Below are 20,509 nucleotides of genomic sequence, written 5' to 3'. Positions count from 1 at the left end.
AAAAGTGAAAAATCTGATTTAGCAAAAAATTAGGGAGATTATTTTACTTTAGAAATTATAAACTGTTCAACTTGGAAAATATCATACTCAAAAGTGAGATCAAAGAAGGCTATGCTGTAAAACTGATTATACAGTCAATTCATATTATGGCTTCCCAACAATGAGCCTCTCCTAGTTTAACATTACCACTAATCCACTTAAATATTTTGTTGCTATCAATACCTATATACTATAAATCATCCATAGATTTAACATTGTTACTCTGAGCTTTAAAGTAAACTGATATATTTTAATCACCAAGTTAGCTACATGCCTTTATCCCAAAGCTTCACATAAAAAAAACTTTACTATGGATGCAATATAATAGGTGTTGTTTTATGTAAAACTGTTTGAAGAACTTGCAGTCTATCTACTATCACAGTCTGGTGGTCCTAATCATCTAAGGATTCAAGGATATTTCTGAGACTAACTAAAATGAAGGATCATCTCAACGAAAGGTACACGTTGAGAAATGTACGCATGCTGCATTTTGCATATAATTTTAGGTACTTTATGCAGCTTTCAAATCAACACTATCTATAAGCAATATTATATATATAACATACGTATATTCAACAATATCTATAAAACTCTAAGATCATATTGATCTCTTAAGTATCTTCAAAATTCATTCACACACTTAATCTTCAAACAGCTACTGAGTATCATGAATGTGCCCAGCACTGTTTTAGGCTCTGGGGGTACAGCAGTTAACAAGGTCAGAAAGATCCCTGCCGCTCTGCTCTCTGACAGTCTAGTGGGAGAGGTGGACTTAACTTCTACACGAACAAGATAATATAGTGACTAAGTGCTATGAGGAAAGTAAAGCAAAGTAATGTAATTAAAAGTAACTCAGTGAACAGGAAGAGGGTGATATGGTAGTGACTTCATCGGACAATTAGTGATGTTATCTGTTGCGGTAACATGTGACTCACTTCATCATTTGTCAAATTGCACTTTTTTTCTAAGAGTTTAATTCATGTTTCTGTACATGAATGGCCAGCCAACGCATCTTCAAGTCCTGTTAGGCTGGCTTTGTGAAAGAGTAGTAAGCTATGGCTTCTAATGAAAATATTGCTGGCTAGCTCTTCATCACTCCAGAAATACCAAAACTATAGGAAGCTCTCCATACCTCCTTTCATAACAAAGGACAATTTGTGTATGCACAGGTACCTGAACTTAACCAGAAAGAAAAAAGTGGGTGAGTTTTCTATTTTTTGACATCTTATCTAACAAATTATCATTGGGTCTGTTAACTGAAAATAAGTTAAATGGAGTCAAAAAATACAATTATACCTTAAAATATAATGGACATATTAAGTGCATATTCTTCTTAGGTTAGACTAAAGCTTTTTTCTTGGCAAAACAATCTGAGTATAGAATGCAAATAGTGTGTGTTGTTTGTTGATTTGAATAACAGGGACAAATACTTCATAATTCAACCTAGAGCCCCTCATTTATAGGTTACCATGTCAGAAAACTAAAAACCAGCAAATTTCAGTTTTTACTGACTTACTCTTTCTCTTCTGGGATTAGGTACCATCTATCACTATATACACAGGGGGAAAAGGATTACCTTTCAAACGATTTTTAGAATATGATTTCCAAAGGCAAAGGCCTGCTTAGACTTATTATTAAAACAATATTTTACTGTTTTAGATCTGTATTGGATTAATTAAAGCGGTAGTTTACTGTTTTAGATCTGTGTTGGATTTCCAGACAGTGGATGATGAGTGGAAGTAAAGCAGCTAAATAATACAGGAAGGTGGGAGAATTTTAACAATCAAAGATGATGATCTATTTTTTCTTAACACAAAACATCAGTATTTAAACATTCACTGAAAGTTAACTACATGCCAGGCACTTAACTTTTGAGATTGCTATTATCATGACCATCAACTCCATTTAAAGAGAAGAGTTAATTAACTTGCCCAAGGTTAGACAGTTACTAACTGGTGAGGACAAGAAGTAGAAGAAAAAGGATTAAAACTCAGGGAGTATGTATGACTTCCTGGCCCATGCTCTTAACCCACCACAATATAGGAGCACCTCAAAAACAAACGTCGTATTACATAGGACGGCCTATTAAAGATTTGTCCTTTTCTCCTGAAGACTATGTAACTATCAAAATTTATACACTCTTCACACTCTCATACTCCCTCAGTTAAGGTGGCTACTAAATACTCGTATTTTTTGTTAAATATTATGACAGTCTTCATTTTAAATAATGGTACTGGTGAGGATGTGAAATTGAGAAATGAAGACTTCATTAATCACACAGTTAAGCATGTTATCATACATAAAACACCCCAGTACTAGAAAAGAAAAAGGCCACAAGAAAATGTGTGGCCCTCAGACTGAGGTATCTAGACCACTTATCAGACTGGGTCTTACTGGGTTAGAGATCACCATTCTTCAGAAGTCAAAAAGTGTTGCTGGGTAGCTGTGTCTGGGGAACTCTCTCCCAGCACACCAGGTGAAACCTGAACCTGATGGGGAAGGGTTCTCAACTCTGAACTAGAAATAATTCTTGAGTAGGTAGGAAGAGTGTAGGTAAGGAAGGAATTCATTAATGCAAGAGTAGTGAGGAATGGCAGCTGCCTTGAAGGCAGCAGAGAGCAGAGAAGAACAGAGGATAGAAGTTCCCTGAACTACGGCTCAGCATAGGGCAGATCCCTTGCAAACTCCTAAAACCAGGGTCACCTGGCATCCAGTGTGTCTGGATCTGTACAGCATGGGAACTAAAAGCCTCTACCACCCCAGGATTTGGGGGAACTGCAAAGCACTGGATGGAGTGAGATTATGTTCTGAGAACTTCCCAAAGGCAAAAAAAGGAGATTTTCAGGCAAGTTACTAAAGAGTATGATCGTACAGTCACAGTCCTATCTGGGTTACCCAGGCAACGGGAACCTGCAAGCCCAAATCAGAGCTCTCATAAGTAGTCCCTCCACAGTTAGCTGGAGTATAACAGAGACAGAGCAAAGACTTGTGCTTAGGTTTGGAAAACAGAATGAAACAGCGCAGTGACAAAGACACCACTATACGAGTGTGGAGACAAAACACAGTAAGTTGAGCAGTGGGAAGGCTTTATATAAAAAGTACAAACTCAAAGAAATGGGAGTGTGGGCAACCTCAGGAGGCTCACTTAAGGGTTTGGCATTTTATAGGGCCTCTTGGGTATGGGTCAGCATAAGTCATGATGTACACGGGTGATTCATGATTCCTTTTAAGTTTTGTCTTAAGAATAGGATTATTTAGGTGACTGTGTTGGTTAGGATCTCAGCAGTCTTTGTCCACATAGGTTCATTTACACATCAGAGGTCTATAGCCTGTCCTCTTAAAGTTATCAAGTTACTTAATTAAGGGGAGGGAAGAAGAGGAAGAACAGCCTATAGATTAAGTTGAAGAATAAGCTGGGCCTTTTTTGTAGGCTAAGTCGATTTTACTATGGCATGACACTTGTCCCACTTCCCTGCCCTACCTCAAAAGAACAGTAACTTGGATCTGTTTCCATGATCCTTTCCCTTCCATTTTCCAGGTAAATCCAGAAACCTTTGATTTTGCTATGTAAAACCAGTAATAATTATAGTAATATTTAAGAACTTGTACAACAATAGATGTAGCAATGTTTTATATATGCATGTCATTTCTATGTAAATTATAGAATATTTAGATAATTTTCCATATATTATTCAGCCTTCTTAAAGCCTTTGGCTTACGGAAGATAATGTTGTACTCAGAAATTTTAAAAAACATGCAAAAACTGTTTGCAATTGAGTATTTCTATTCCAAACTCCAAAGTGGTTTTCTACCTCAATGCTACAGTGAACACCTTCACCTCTGAGCAGTCTATTACTTACCTCCTTGACTGACCTTTTTCCTGGCTTTTACCTCCAGTTTTCACATAAACAATCTTAGCAAGATCTTAGGTAAGTTGTCAAATCCAACAGTCCGTCAGTGGTCAAAGAACTGTGAGTGTTCTCATTCTTAACTAATCTATGTACTCACAGCACCCCAACAAACAATTTATTTCTAGTTTTCTTACTTCCATGACTGACTGACTACCTGCTTTGAACCCCTACTTGCTCATTCATTCCCAATAATGGTTAGAGTTTAAGCTGTTTTGGTCCAAAGGTTCTTCCTCTCTTTACTTGCTCATGAAAATACCCCAGCACCTAGGTTTCAAAAACCACCTTCTCATTTAATTTGTACATCTATTATTTTAGTCCCAGTCACTCACAAATATTCTAATTCTGTACTTTCAACTGTGTATCAACCTGAAGAGCATCATTTCAAAACTTCCCATTTCATCTATACAGTGAAAAATATTAACAGTATAAATACATTCTCATTCTCTTAAGTCTTTCCGGCTCAAGCATTTATAAAAGCATTAGTAATTTCCTTTATCAAATATGATACTAAGAGGCAAAGCAGTTTTAATTCTAAGCAATTTTAGTTAGTCTTAATGGCAAAAGCTAGTGCTATAGAAAATAAACAAACAAAGAGAATCTGAGCAAAGAAAAAAGTGCTTGTACTCTGCACTCCTATATGGGAAAACAAATTCCAGAGAAGAGTTAACCCAGAGACACAGGTATATATAGACAGATGATCTTTTATTCTGCTAGCTATTAGCGCCAATGGCCACCACATAAAATATCTTACTAGGCTTATGGTAAAAACTAGCTGTAACTGCATTTCCAAGTAACTGTATAGCCAGTTGCCAAAGTATCTTATGCATAAGGTGGAAAATTAGAGAAGACTAAACTAGGGGAGGCTTTTATTACCTCTATCTGCAAAAGGAAACATCATACACACTCAAACTGTTAAATAATGTGCTAGAACACTCAAAGTATTATAACAAAAATAAATGACGTATTTTTTAAGTTTGCATGTAAAATTAAAATGAAAACCTCAAAAAAAAAAAAACCTGAGTAACATATACCAAATATATGGAATGATTTCAGTTCATTCACATTAAGCGAAATGTCAGATTTTTAGCAGTAATAAATTCTGCTATTACAGAGTAACAATTAGCATCAGCAAAAATATACATACTTAACTTTCAGGGATATTCCATGTTTAGAGCTTTAAAGAAATGATGCAAAAATTAGACTATCTTAAAATTGTCAAGCCTCCTTCTCATTGCCAAATAGTTACAAATTACTTTCAATAAAATCCAATTACAATACGAGTTGGAGCCAGTTGTTTTGAAACATTTCACTTTTATTTTGGAAGGAACTAATTAGAAAAATAGTCAGTGCATTGACTTTTTAGTTATTTAAGCTTCTAATAACATTAACTTTCCTCCTTTCTAAAATCATTTTTTTCTTTGACACAAAAAATAGGTACGTATACAGAACGAAAGTCTGGACAGATAAGTAAAAGACTGTTGAAATAAATTGGAAATACAATTCTATAGTAAAGTCATTTAGAAGAAATATTTTGGATAAAGCTGGAATGTAAGAATTAAATCCTGTTCTGCATGTGATAACTATACAAGTTTCCTTGTAATACTGTCTTTAAAAACGTCCCTTTTTGAGACATCTGGACAACAATAATCTATCTTTCCAGGCAAGTATAATCACTAGCTTTCAAAGGTCTTATATGGTATTTGCTCTCATAGGCAACAGTATTTAAACTAGGGTCTGTTAAAACATACACAAACTCTCATCTTTCCATGTTAGAAAAAGAAAAAGAAAAATCTTAAAACTCAATGTTTTTTCTGTGAATAAAGATGTTTTTTCTGTGAATAAAGATAAATTGGATGCATGTAGAGAAAAAAAGGCTTTATTCCATCACTACAAAAAGACTTGATTCATTCTTTCACAAGTACATTAAATATAATTTCTAAACACACTTTTAAAAAGTAAAAATAACAGATTATTCTTTCTTCCCACCAAACACAAATCTCCTTTCCACTATTTCCCCTTTGCTAATGGGACAATCATCCATTAACCCAGTGATTCTAAGCCAAAACTCTTATTTTTTAATACTTTTCCCAGTCTACTTTCAAGTAACTCAGAAGTTCTTCTAATTTCTTCATACATAGTTTCTTCCATATTCTACTTTTAAGCCCCTAAAATTCAGGACTTCATTATCTCTAGATTTTAAGTTTTTAACTATCCTGCCTAAATACAGTAACCTCTCTCTCCTGCCACAAAATACAACAGAACTCTTTTCTAATAAATCTGGTAAAGTCCAAGCTCCTTAAAAACAAATCAAATCCTATATCCAGACCCCTGCCTGAAAGGATTCAAGTTTATTTTACAACTTTGTTAACTGATACAGATTATGTCCCTCAACCCAGAAAATTCCCTAGTACTTCCTGTATCTGCAACACCCACAGGTAACCATTGTTTTGGTTTCTACACTAAAAACTGATCATCTGCTCTTTACTGAAATGGAACCACAGGGTGTACTTTTGGGTATGGTTTCTTTGCTTCAAATAATGTTTACCAATGTTACTATGTTTCATGTATTAATAGTCATTTGTTACTACTGAGTACTAATCCATGGTATGTATCATAATTTACTGACCTATTTTCTGTTGATATTCAGGCTATCCAAATTTAAGACCATAATGAATAAAGTTTTTTTGTACAAGTCTTGTAGTAAACATTTGTTTTACTCTGGGTAAAAACCTAGAAGTGGAAGTACTGAGTCATAGTGTAGGTTTATATTTAACTTTGTAAGAACTACCAAACTGTTCTTCAAACTATTTTACGCTCTCACCGGCAATGTACAGTTCCCAGTTGCTCTACATCCTCAGTACCTGACACTGCCCATCAACTTTGATTTTAGCCTAGATTCTAGTTGGTGCAAAGTGGTACCTCCTAGTAGTTATAACTTGTTTTCCTGATGACTAATGTATATCATCATGTGCTTATAAGCCATTCATATTCTTTTTCTTGTCCCTTAAAAAAAAGTAGACTGCTTGTATTTAGTGATGTGGAAGAATTCGCATACTCTGGATACAAGTTCTTTGTCAGACATGTATTGGTACCTGAATATTAATATTTCTGTGCCTTCCTTTTGTTTTAAAAATGTTTTAATGAGAAGTTTTTCATTTAGATAAAACGTCTTATTTGTAAATTATTCCTTATGGTTAGTGGTTTGTGTCTGTTTTCTAAGAAATCTTCATTTATCCTAAGGTTGAGAATATACTCTATGGTAATTTCTTTAAAGTTTATTTATTTTTTAGGCTTAGGTATATAAAATTCATCTTTTTTCTGTAAAGTGTGAAGTATGTTTTTTTTGCTTTTTGCATATGTGTATCCAACTGTTTTCTAGCACCTTTGCTGGAAATGGAAAGACTTCTCTTTCCCCACTGATGACCAATGCACCAATGAGCAATAAATTATTTATCAACTGACCTTAAATGTAGTTTACTTCTGAACACTACTCTGGTACACTAATCAGGCTAATAATAAACTGTTTTGATACTACATGCTTACAGGGACTCCTGAAATCAGAGTTAATGTCTCAACTATTTTTTTTTTAACTTTTTATTTGCAAAATGGTTTTAGTTATTCTAGGTCCTTTTATTTCCATATAAACATCAGAAACAACTTGTCAATCTCAATATAAAGGCCTACTGAACTTGAATGGTTGATTTATAGATTCAATTTCATCTGAATTTTGGAAAAATTTACATCTTAACATTTTGAGCCTTCTAATTCATAAACATGGTTTATCTCTCCATTTATTCAGGTCCTTCTCTTTGTTATGTCTTATAATTATTGATTTAAATTAGAGGTCTTCCACATTTTTTGTTAAATTTATCCCTCGATATTTTAGCTGATATTTTGTAGATATGTTTTTTAAAAATTTCATCTCCAATGATTTGCTAACAGTCTCAGGAAACAATTTTTGTATATGAAATTTATATCCTGTAACCACTCTAAATTCACTTTTCAGTTCTACCAAACATTGTGTTGAATCCTCTGGGTTTTCCATTTTAAAAAGTCATAGTGATTGTGGGAAACAGTATGGCAGTTCCTCATAAAACTAAAAGTAGAAATAACATTTGATCCCGTAATTACACTCTTAGGAATTTACCCAAATAAAACAAAATCCCTGATTCAAAAACATATATGCGCCCCTATGTTTATTGCTGTACTATTTGCAATAGCCAAGATGTGGAAGCAACTAAGTGTCCATCAATAGATGAATAGTTAAAGATGTGGTACATACACACAATGGAGTATTATTCAGCCATAAAAAGAAAAGAAATCCTGCCATTTACAACAACATGGATGGTGGCTGGAGAATATTATGCTCAGTGAAATAAGCCAGGCAGAGAAAAGACAAATACCATATGATTTCACTTATTTGTGGAATAAAAAAAACAAAGCAAAACAAAAGGAACCAAACAGCAGTAGACTCAGAGACACTGAAAAGTGACTACTGGTTACCAAGGAGGAGGGGTTAGGGCACATGGTGCGGGAAGGGGAGGGGAATAAAGGAACAAAGTAATTCTCAATCACAATGTAAGCTAGTCAATGGGATAGTATTACAGCATGGAGAATACAGGCAGTCAATGATTCTGTAACATCTTTCTACGTTGATAGACAGTAACCACAATAGAGGGGGTTAGGATTTGATAATATGCCTAACAGCTGAAACACTGTGTTGTACATGTGAAACCAATGTAAGATTGTATATCAACAATACTTCAATAAAAAACAAAATCATACTGATTACGAATAAGATTTTACTTTTTTTTCAGTCGTTAAGCTTTTTAATCTTATTTGTTTTAAGGTAAGGAAAAAGCTGCAATAATTGTGAAAAACAGACTTCCTTAAATCAATTCTGTTTTTAAAGAGAAAACATTCAATACTTCACCATTAAGAACAAAATTTGTTATAGGATGTTATATGCTCCTTATCAACTATGTTCTAAAAGTTCCCTTCTAGTTTTCTTTAAGATTTTACCATGAATGGACTCCGTATTTGTCAAATGGTTTTTCCTGGTTCTACTGACATGATTTTTTTTCTCCTTTATAGTATTATTGTGATAAATTACATTGAGTTCACTTTCAAATGTTTACCTTACAGTCCTGGGTTAAGCCTCAATTCATCAACATGAGTTACCTTTTATATACTGATGGATATGATTTGCTATCATTCATGTTAACGAAAAAACGAGTCTGAAATTCTGATTTATTGTATTTTACCTCTGTTAGGTTTTGGTGTCAGTTACGAGGGCATCCTAAAATAAATTAGGGCATATCTCCTGCTTCTCTATTTTCTAAAAAAGCATAATGAAGATGGCTTTTATCTTGTAAAGTTTCATAAAATCCAACAGTGAGACCACCCCTACCTGAAGAAATCACCTACAAATGAAATCACATATGCCTGAATTAAACAACCTATGCCTGGAGTAATCTTTGTGGAAAGATTTTTTTAAATTATAAATTCAATTTTTGTGATAGAGTGAACCCATATCTATTATAAAATAATAGATTATGTCTGTTTTGGAAAATTAGTTTCATAAAGGAATTTGTCTATTTCATCCAAGTTACTGAATTTATTGGCATTACTGCTATTTGTAATACTGCTTTATTTTTCTATTATAAACTGTAATATCTGTACAAAATATCCACTTTGATTCCCATGTTAGTATTTATGTTTTCTTTTTCTTGATAATTTTAAACCTGTCTTTATTCTAGTATAGGTTTTTTTTTAATATAGATACATAGGTCTGGACATAGTCCCCCCCCCCCATGTCCTGGGTTGCATCCAACAAATTTTGATGTCATATTCAGTAAGAATGTATTTCATTCTGTCATAAATATGCTCTTTCCATCTTCAGAGTTATGTAGTTCAGTTTTTAAATATCTAGTTATTTCCTAGATTTCTTAATGTTTTTGATTTCCAATTAAATTTCAGATACTATATAGGCTTTCAGCCATTTGAAATATATTGAGTTTTTATGTTCTAATATATACTCTATCATGGTAAATAGTCTATGTAGTTACTCTGCAGTTACTGGGTATAGTTTTTACATACTGAGTTAAGCCAAGCTGAATGACAGTATTGTTCAAATGCTGTGACTTTTTTTGTAAAAAGATCTAATTGTCCAATCAATTGCATGAAGAATGTTAAAATATCCAACAATGTAGATTTGTTTCTCTCTTTACTTCTATCATTTTTTAAATAAAATGTACTTTGGAGCTCGGTTACTACTAGCCTACAAAACAAGGAATGTTATATTTTCTAATATTTTGGCCATATGCTTTTTCATTACACGATGATCTTTTTCTTGAACTCTATCTACTCTGATGCTAGTATCAGACTTGATTTCTTGTGCTGTTTGCATGAAATATTATTTTCCATTCTTCTCACTTTCAACCTATGTCTACACTTCAACCTGAATGTAGTTAGTGTAGTTAGTAGACAATGCTTTTTAATCCAATCTGATAGTATTTGCTTTTTAACTGTACTTATTCTCAGACCAATAATATCTGAAATACACAGTAAGCCTCATTATTTTTAAAAATGAGATACTTGAGTCTTACTCTCTTGCGTACATCTCTGAAATACACATACACACACACACACACAAATATACATCTCAGTTAAAAGTAGTTACATTCCAAGTGACTCGATGGCCTTGCATAGTAGCTTATCATTATTACTGCATTAGACTAGGATACTTTTTATTGATTTACATTACAGATTTACAACCGGGTTTAAGTTTAACATATAGCTATTTATTTTTTAATTATCAAATATTTTGTTCTTTTTCTCTTGTACTGCATTAACAGAGTATTTGTTAGTATTCCATTTTTATACCTCTACAGGCTTTTAAGGTATAATTCACACACAAAAAGCTGCATATATTTAAAGTTTACAATTTGACAAGTTTTGACTATGTATATACATTTATAAAACCTTCACAAGTATGCATATATCCATCACTCTCAAATTTATTTGTGCCCTTTGCAACCCCTCCCCCTTGCTCTTCCCCACCCACAAAATCCAATTTCCCTTAGTTTGTATTTCCAATGTTTTTTATAGACAATCATACAGGATGTACTCTTTTCTTTCAGACTTCTCTCACAGTCTATTTGGAGATTGATTTATCCCTACTATTTGTACCAACAGCTCATTCTATATGACTAAGATTTTATTGTATGCAATGGGAAATAATGCCAAAACTGCAATCTATTTATCCATTCATCTGATGATGGGACACTTGGATTGTTTTGGGCTTTGGATATTACCAAAAAAGCTACTACAAACATGGATGTGAGTTTAATTAATATGTGCCTTCATTTTTCTTGGGTAAATGCCTAAGAGTCAAACAGCTGGATCATATATGGTATGTTTAACCTTTTAAGAACTATCAAATTGTTTTCCAAAGTAGTTCTACAGTTTTACATTCTCATCAACAGTATGTGAGCAACACAGTTCCTCTATGTCATTTCCAACACTTAGTATGTTTAGTCTTTTCAATTTGTAATAGGTGGGTCAAGTTATTTAACTTTAATTTTTATTTGTATTTCTCAGATGATTCATGAAGCTTTTTCATGTGCTTATTTACCATCCGTTTTTGCTGAACTATTAAGTATTTTTGCCAGTTCATTAAATTTGAGTTATTGCCTTATGGTTTTTAGAATTTAGATACTCTTAGTCTTGATCAAAGCCCTTTATCTGTTATACACTTTGTAAAGCTGTTCTACCACTCTTATGACTTGTCTTTTCACTCTCTTTACAGTGTCTTTTAAAGGGCATGAGTTTTTAAAACCAATCAAGCCCCATTTGTTCTTCAACAGACTGTGCTTCTGGGATTACAGGAAAGAAACTTGTCTAACAAAGGCCACAAAGATTTTTTACTATGTTTTCTCCTAGATATACTTTTAGGTTCTACATTCACATCATGGTCACTTGAAGCTAAATATTATATAATGGTGTGAGATTTAAATCCAAGCTGTTTTTTCGTTTTTGCATACTTTTTCATAATTGTGTGGGTTTAATTCTGGACTCTATTCTCTTCAGACATCTATTTATCTTTTTGCCAATATAACATTACTTTGATTACAGCAGCTTTACAGTAATTTTTGAAAATGTGGAGTCACCCCTCTCAAGTTTCTAATCCTTTAACTATATATTTCTTCAGATCTTTTTTCAGAGATTATTTCAATATGCAACTTTAACTTCCTAGAAGTTATGTTAGAGTTAATATTCTCATTTCTTGTGAATTCTAAGAAACTTACAGATGTAAAAATTCTATTTATCTTCACTTGTGCTAATTCTTGTCATATGAACATATATATACATAATAAACCATAATACATAGTTTTTAAATATATATAATCTTTCAAACAAATTTAAAGGATTAAAAGGTAAAGACTTTAAACACATTTACATTCCATGTTAGATTTTTGTTTGTTTTAAGTGCAGTGTCTCAGTGAGATGTCTTTTTCTTGATTGTTTATAAGATTTGGTCTTCATCATCAGTTTTCAATATCTTGACTGTTATGTGATCCTTTTCATTACCCTGACTGACATTTTTCTCCAAATTTCTAAATTTTCTGCCATTACTGCTTTTGATGACATACATATTTGGCCCCATTCTTTTTACTCCTTCTCTGGAAATATAGTTACATGTACGATTAGACTGCTTAGTTATACAAATACGTACTTTGTTTTCTCTGGCACACTGAATTTCCATTCATCTGCATTCAAGTTCACTAACCTTTCAGTTGTCTCTGATCTTCTGCTGGTCCTAAACAGTAAGCTGTTCACTTCAAATAGTATTTTTCATTTAGAGCATTTCTATTTGCTTTCTTTGTAGTTATCTCAACACATTCTTACATGTGTTCACTCATTATCTCAATATTCTTTTTTGTAACTTTAAAAGTATTTTTAGTCCTTGTCTAATAATTCTAACATCTAGAAATTTTGGTATCTGCTCCCCATTGGGTGCTTCTTCTCTACTTTTATAGAACGTGTTCATACTTCTTCATATGAGCTGTAATTTTGTATACAGGATATTGTAGATGATTACTGGAGGAAGACTGAATCATTTTGCCTTCTTCGGGGTTATTGTTTTGTTTAGGCAGGCAATTAAATTACTGATGATCCTTTATGTCATATCAGGCTAGATACTTTTAAGTTTTTAACTTAAGTCTTAGAGTTGGCAGTTACTCTAGTATGTCATACTCTCTCTTAACACCTGGGCATTCTGTAGTTTAAATTGAATGCTAGAGTACTCTGCAAGATGTTTGCACTCTAATTTCCTGGGAACTCCAATGTCACACAGCACTGCACAATCTTTGGAATCACCATTCCTGGTCTCAGCCTGAGAGCAGGTCATTTCTGATAGACCTACAGAAGTTTCAATTTCTACATAGGCTGCAGAGCCATTATTCAAAATTATGAAGGAAGTGAATCCCCATACCAAACTATGCCCCCAGCCCTATGCCCAAATTCCTGGACAACATATTTTCTCAGGACTCTTCTCCACAAATCCCAGATGTCTGAACAGCTTTGAATTCCAATGTTAAGTCTCTTCAGTTCAGTGAGCCCTCTATGCTTTGCTGAGGCTCCACCTCCCAATGGTACAATAGTAGGGCACCCCAAGGTAGAAAGCCGAAGTGATCATGGGACTCACCTCATGTTTTCCTTCTCTCAAGGATTATTATCCTGTACTACCTTCTCAATTCCAGACAACAGCTGTCCCATATATTTTACTCAGCTTTATAGTTTTTAATTTTGGAATATACATGGTGGAGAAGGAGGCTATTACCAGTTACCAATTAATACTCTACACACTAATTTTTAAGACATTTCCTTATCAATACTATATGTAGTGTCTTAAAAAATTAAACTGGCAAAACAGTTATAGACATTTAAGCGTATTTGTTCAATTATTTGTACATGGTACTTTAGCATAATAAAATCATGGCCTAGTGATTTTGCCTTTAATCATGACATGGGAAAGTCAGTAATATGATGTGTGACAAATTCACCTCCACATCTTTCTATTTGGCAAGTACTTCATTACTGTTTTCTTACTTAGCTGAACTTTCAGGGATGTTTATGTGTGTGCTAAGATATATATATATACATAAGCAATGTAACTAAGGGAAATCAAAATGCTTCCAGTCCTTTACAATCCTTCCATTACCCAATACAATTAATTCCTCAAACAAGTGATTCAAGAATTTAGAAAAAAAGAACACTGGTTGTAGGTAAATAATGGAAAATGTAGAGTTAAACAGCAAACTAATCCAATCATCAGATTCAATCTTTGGTCCATTAGCCATAAAACTAATGTCTAAAAATTACTCTGTATTTGTTTATAGACAGTCTTAACAACCAACCAACAATGTTATTTCAGATATATATACAATTTAAGGAAAAATCCTAACTATAAAGATTAAATACCTTATCTTAAATTTCCCAGTAAATAACATAAAGGAACTCAAGTCAAAGAATTAAAATATTGAAAGAGCAAAGAAAAAAAGGTTGAAATCACACAAAAAAGACTACTATGTAGTTGAATCTTTTGGTTTTTATTTACAACTTGGGCTTTATGGCTTGTGAAATAGAGAATACTTCTAACAGTTGTTCCCCCTTATCCAGTTTCATTTTCCCCAGTTTTGCTTTCTGTGGTTTATTACCTGTGGCCAACTCAGTCAGCAGCAGATGATCCTCCTCCTGTCTGACAGGTCAGAAGCAGCCTATCACTAAATCACAATGCCTATATCATATACCTCACTTCACCTCATCACATAGGCATTTCATCATCTCACATCATGATAAAATGAGTGAAGGGTGTGAGTACAGTACAGTGAGGTATTTTGAGAAAGATACCACATTCACATTAACTTTTATTACAGTATATTGTCATAATTCTATTTTATTGTTAATTTCTTAATTGTGTCACTTTATTATAGGTACATATGCATAGGAAAAAACAGCATATAGGTTTTGGAACTATTTGTGTTTTTAGGTATCTGCTAGGTATCTTGAACATATCCCCGGTGTGTAAGAGCAGATTTTGTAAAAATATTCTAAGACACACAAACACAAAAACTAAAAACAAAAGTACAGTACAAACAGGGCAAGATGAGGAGACTTATAATATGAATGAAAAAGGGGCTCCATTTTCATGATTAAAAAAAAAAAACAAGACAAGTTACTTGCCCACAGAAGTCACCGACTTCAGGTTTTTTCACTTGACACATATATACTCTGGTAAAATTTCCTCTAAAATGTTTCAACAGAAGGCAGTCAAAACTAATACCCATTTCCATGAAAACAGACTAAATTTTAGTTTTGGCATTTTGCCCCTAAAATGGTAAATAATGTCAGATTAGAAGAGTAACACTTACCTGTAACCACCATGCTGCTCATATTAGAGTTTGGACTACTGAGAACACTGCCTGAGAGCAATTCGTCAGATCCTCTCTATAAAAACAAAAACACAGTAGCATAAGATATCTTTATATTTTAATATATTAACCTAAAAGCCTGTTACTCTGTAGCTTTTAAAATATTCACTGAAGAGCTGGAAATAGTTAAAAATTTTAACCCCTAAATTAAATTTTAACTCCATTCTCCTATAAATCTCTCTCCCTTTTCCACAAAGCCAGAAGAGTTTCGTTTCTTCCTTACTTTCAGCTAAGTCCAATAGAAAATAAATAGGGAAAGTAATTATGTTCTATAACCAAAGCCTTGGAGAACTACCACTATTTTTTAGGTACAAACTAATGCCACAGCTGCTAGACTTTCTCACAATCATTCTATGAACTTCCAACACCCACAGACCTTTATTCATTCAGATAACTCAGGTCTTCAGAAAGTTAGAACCTCATACACATGAGCTGGACAACTCATATTAACCACGATCATTAAAATTAAATTAGGTATATACTTCAGTGGCTACAACATGAGCACAAATGCAAATTCTACAGAATGAGAAATGCCTCCCGATGTAAAATAAGATTAAGTCATATCTTTAAATCCTTTAGAGAAAATGTTACAAATTCTTATTCTAACAAACGCAGTTATATGATCCAGCCACTGTTACTTTGTTTTTAAAATCTGTATTTACAAAAATATGTGTGAAACCACTAATATTTAAAATAACTAAATCAACTGTTTGGCCTATTTTAAGTATGTGTGTATTTACATACATGAGTATTAATACTTAAAATAAATACTAGCTGATCTAAGCCAATCACTACAAGTAAGCTGAATGCAACTATCAAAATGAAAGTGTATGCAGAAAACACTTGATCAAAGCATCTCAAGAATTCCAAAACAATCCAAATTAACCATAAACTTTATGCTACTTTGTGTTTAAATTCATAATTAATAAGCTGTATTGTACCAAATACCAAAACAGTAAAAAAATTAGTCATAGTTCATTTCCTTATTTATAAAATTTTTGACTCATTAGCCAAGACTCAAGAGAAATACAAGCATGAGAAAAATAAAAACATGGTTATCAAGCCACATTAATACCATATTTGCATCAAGTCTAATTTCTTATCCAAGTATAGAAGATTCAGTGTGGCACTTTTATATAATGACATGATTACAGAACTAGGTATTTTATAAATTCACAAAATGTGGTTCCTAGACCAGCATTAGACTTGGAAATTTGTCAGTGATACATGTTCTCAGATGTACCCCCAAACTACTGAATAAATGAGGGTAAGGTTCAGCAATGAGTTTTAACGAATCCTGAAGGTACTTCTTATGCATGCTGAAATTTAAGAAGCATTGTTATACATTACTTGTTTGCTAACAGCAATAAAAATGTTTCCTAGTTTTTTTGTTTTTACTTTTCTAGAGCAGTTCTAGGTTGAAATAAAATTGAGAGGAAGCAAACAGAGATTTCCCATAGCCCCAGCCCCACACATGAACAGCCTCTCCCATTATCAACATCCTCCACCAGTGTTACATTTATTACCAAGTATGAACCTCATAATTAGCCAAAGTCTACAGGTTAACCTAAAGATGCACCCTTGATATTGCACATTCAGTGGGGTGTGGACAAATGTACAACCATATACATCATTATAATATGCAGCATGTAACATTCTCAGAATGGACTCTTTCACTTAGTAATACAGACTTAAGGTTCCTCCATGTCTTTTCATGGTTAGACAGCTCATTTTGCTTTTTTACTGCAAAAAAAAAAGAACAAAGAAAACCAAGATTCCACTGCCAGGATATGCCACAGTTTAGTTATCCATTTACCTACTTAAGGACTCTTGGTTGCTTCCAAGTTTTGACAGAATAAAGGTGCTGTTAATATATGTGTGCAGGTTTTTGCTTGTACATTAAGTTTTCAACTCCTTTGGGTAAATACCAAGAAGTGTGAGTGCTGTATCATATGGTAAGAGTGTACTTACTTTTGTAGAAACTGTTTTCCAAAGTGGCTATATATGCATTCTCACCACCAATGTAAAAGAGTTCCTTTAACTCCACATCCTCACCAGCATTTATGGTTGTCAATGTTCCAGATTTTGGTCATTCTGATAAGCATGAAGAGGTATCTTGTCATTTTAATTTGCATTTCCTTGATAACATATGATGTGGAGCATCTTTTCATGTGCTTATTTGCCATAGGTGTATCTTCTTTAGTGAGGTCTCTAAGTCTTCAGACCATTTTTTAATAGGGTCATCCATTCTCTTACTACTGAGTTTTAAAAAGAGTTCTTTGCATTTACAACTTGGGCTTTATGGCTTGTGAAATAGAGAATACTTCTAACACAGTTGTCCCCCACCTTATCCAGTTTCACTTTTCCCAGTCCATTTCCCCATGAATCTTTTTAAAGTATTTTCTCCCACTCTGTCGCTTGTTTTCTAATTCTCTTGTTATTGTCTTTCACAGAGTTTTTAATTTTAATGAAGCCCAGTTTATCAACTATTTCTTTCATGGATTGTGTCTAAAGTGTTCCATCTAAAAAAGCTATCATTACACAAAAAATCATCTAGGTTTTCTATGTTATCTTCTATAAGTTTTATAGATATTGCATTTTAGGTCTATGATCCAATTATTTTGAAGCATGTTTTGTCTCGATTCATTCCTTTTTCAAGTGGATGTCCCATTCCAGCAGATTGTTAGAGAGGCTGGCTGTCTTTGCTCCACTGTATTGCCTTGGATCCTTTGTAAAAAAGGTTGGCAGAATTTGGGTGAGGGGTTGGGAGGGCTCTATTCTGGGCTCTCTATGCTGTAGCACTGATTTGTCTATTCTTTCAACAAAACTGCAATGTTTTAATTACTGTAGCTTCAATGTAAATCTTAAAGTTGACTAGCACCAGTCCTCTCCAAATGTGTTCTTCTCTTTCAATACTGTGTTGGCTATTCTGGGTGTTTTGCCTCTCCATATAAACTTTAGAATCAGTTTTCTGATACCTATAAAATAACCTGCTATAATTTTGATTGGGATTGTACTGAATTGAAACATCAAGTAGGGAAGAACTGATTATCTGGACAATATTGAGCCTTCCTAGCCACAAAAACAGAATCTCTTTAATTATTCAGTTTTGCCCATCAGAGATTTGTAGTTTCTTTACATACATCTTGTGTATTTTGTTAGTGTTATCTCCAAGTATTTTATTTTTGGTATGTGAATATAAATGGCATTGTGTTTTTAATTTCAAATTGCATCATGATTGGTATATAGGAAAGCAACTGACCTTTGAATATTAATCTTGTATTCTGCAACCTTGCAATAATTGCTTATTAGTTCCAGATTTTCTGTTGAGTTTTTCAGATTTTCTACACAGACTACCATGTCATCTGTGAACAACAATTTTGTCTTCCTTTTCAATCTGTTGTACCTTTTATTTCCTTTTCTTGCCTTACTGCATTAGCAAGGACTTCCAATAGAATGTTGAAAAGTGGTGAAAGGAGACATCTTTGCCTTCTAAAATAGTCTCAATTAGAAAGCACTGAGTTTCTCACCACTAAATATCATGTTAGTTGTAGACTTTTTTGTAGATGTTCTTTATCAAGTTGAAATTCCCCTGTAGCTGTAGTTTATTGAGTTTTTATCATATATTGGTATAGGGTTCTGTCAAATGCTTTTTCTGCATCTATTGATATGCCCATGTGATTTTTCTTTTTTAGTCAGTTGATGTGATGGACTGAACTGGTTTTCTTTGTTTTTATGACAAGTATGTAACGTGGCTTTAAGGAAAAGGGTCTGGAGTTCAACTTCCACCTACTAGCTATGTAAATGCAAACAGGTAAACAACTTAACTGTAAGCCTTAAGGTCCTCATTTGTAAAATAGGAATAACCTCTATGTCAGTCCTTGGGATTAAATGTGATCATACACACACAGTGACTGATTGCCATGCAAAGTGCATGGACCACATCATTAATGTTCACTATAATATTCCCAACTGTCAACCAAGCACAGGATCCACACTTAATTGTTGACTAAATGCTGATTATTAACAACTGCGCTAATTCTCTAACAACATCCTGACCTCCCTAGTTTTTCAAAGTATGTTTGACCTCTTCAAATCTATATTATCAAGTTTACCTTTTTAGATGTTTGTGAATCAAACTCCTTCCACCCCAGTGGATTCTTAAGTAATTCTGGAGATGAAGGATGTAGGATCTCAGGTATACTGTACCATGTAAGAAAGACTGTATAATTCTAATGTGTAGAGTGAGCAGGACACTTTTTCCCCTTCCTGCAATGCTTGCATGAACAGCAACATCTTAATTTTTTAAATATCAAATTATTTAAATAAAGTTCTGAGGTATTTTTACAAAAATTAATCAGTATTTTTATAAATGTATTTTTATAGAAGAGCAATTATGTTTGCCTTTCTACTATTATGCCCAGAAGAAGGGATTCTACAATAGTGATGTTAATATTTCCGCATTAACTGATCTAACAACAATTTTATTTGATATATCTTGGCGCAGTTGCTTTAGCTTGGAATAAATATAAAACCAAACGACTGAACAGTATTGTAACTGATGGTTGTTCCACATTAGTTGCTATTAAAATAAATTAGTACTTAAACTCAGAATCACAATCTCTACTGAGAGTATGTCTTTTTTAAGTTTAATTCACCTTAGATGTCAGCTATCTTAGAGTCAATTAAAAAAAGAAATTAAGTGTTAAGATGGGCATTGATGTGTCCTAGTAACTGACCACAGAAACTTTTTCTCCTGTGTAGTCACAATGCCATTTCACAAAAAACCAGCATTGTCAAAAACAATCAGAAAAATGCTAATACAGGAAGGTATGATCTGTATGTCAATCAGGGAAGATGTAAGTGTAAAAATAAGAGGAGTACAAAAATACAGTTTCAATGATATTTTTAATTCTTTCCGGCAATAGAAATCTATTGTTTTCTTCTTCTCTTGGTTATCGGCTATTCTGTTCATCATAACAGTATCCAAATGACACCTATCACCTTCACGTGGAAGGGCTGCGGGAGCCACCATTACCAGGAAAGGCAAGAACTGGGCTCAGC

The 20,509-nt window shown here is 33.5% G+C and overlaps 1 protein-coding gene across 4 annotated transcripts in view; it reads right to left on the bottom strand.

The window, feature by feature from the left end:
- Positions 1 to 20,509, bottom strand: part of PTBP2 (polypyrimidine tract binding protein 2) — an 80,807-nt gene that overhangs the window by 39,228 nt on the left and 21,070 nt on the right. For all 4 annotated transcript variants that reach the window (XM_036883821.2, XM_036883822.2, XM_036883823.2 and 1 more), the window contains exon 3: positions 15,386 to 15,461. In XM_036883821.2, coding sequence (XP_036739716.1) covers positions 15,386 to 15,461 — 76 coding nt within the window. The remainder of the gene's footprint in view (positions 1 to 15,385; positions 15,462 to 20,509) is intronic.

Source organism: Manis pentadactyla, chromosome 4 (assembly GCF_030020395.1).
Source record: "Manis pentadactyla isolate mManPen7 chromosome 4, mManPen7.hap1, whole genome shotgun sequence".
Classification (NCBI taxonomy): domain Eukaryota; kingdom Metazoa; phylum Chordata; class Mammalia; order Pholidota; family Manidae; genus Manis; species Manis pentadactyla.
The sequence above is the reverse complement of the archived record's forward strand: the minus strand, read 5'-3'. Positions and strand labels throughout refer to the sequence as shown.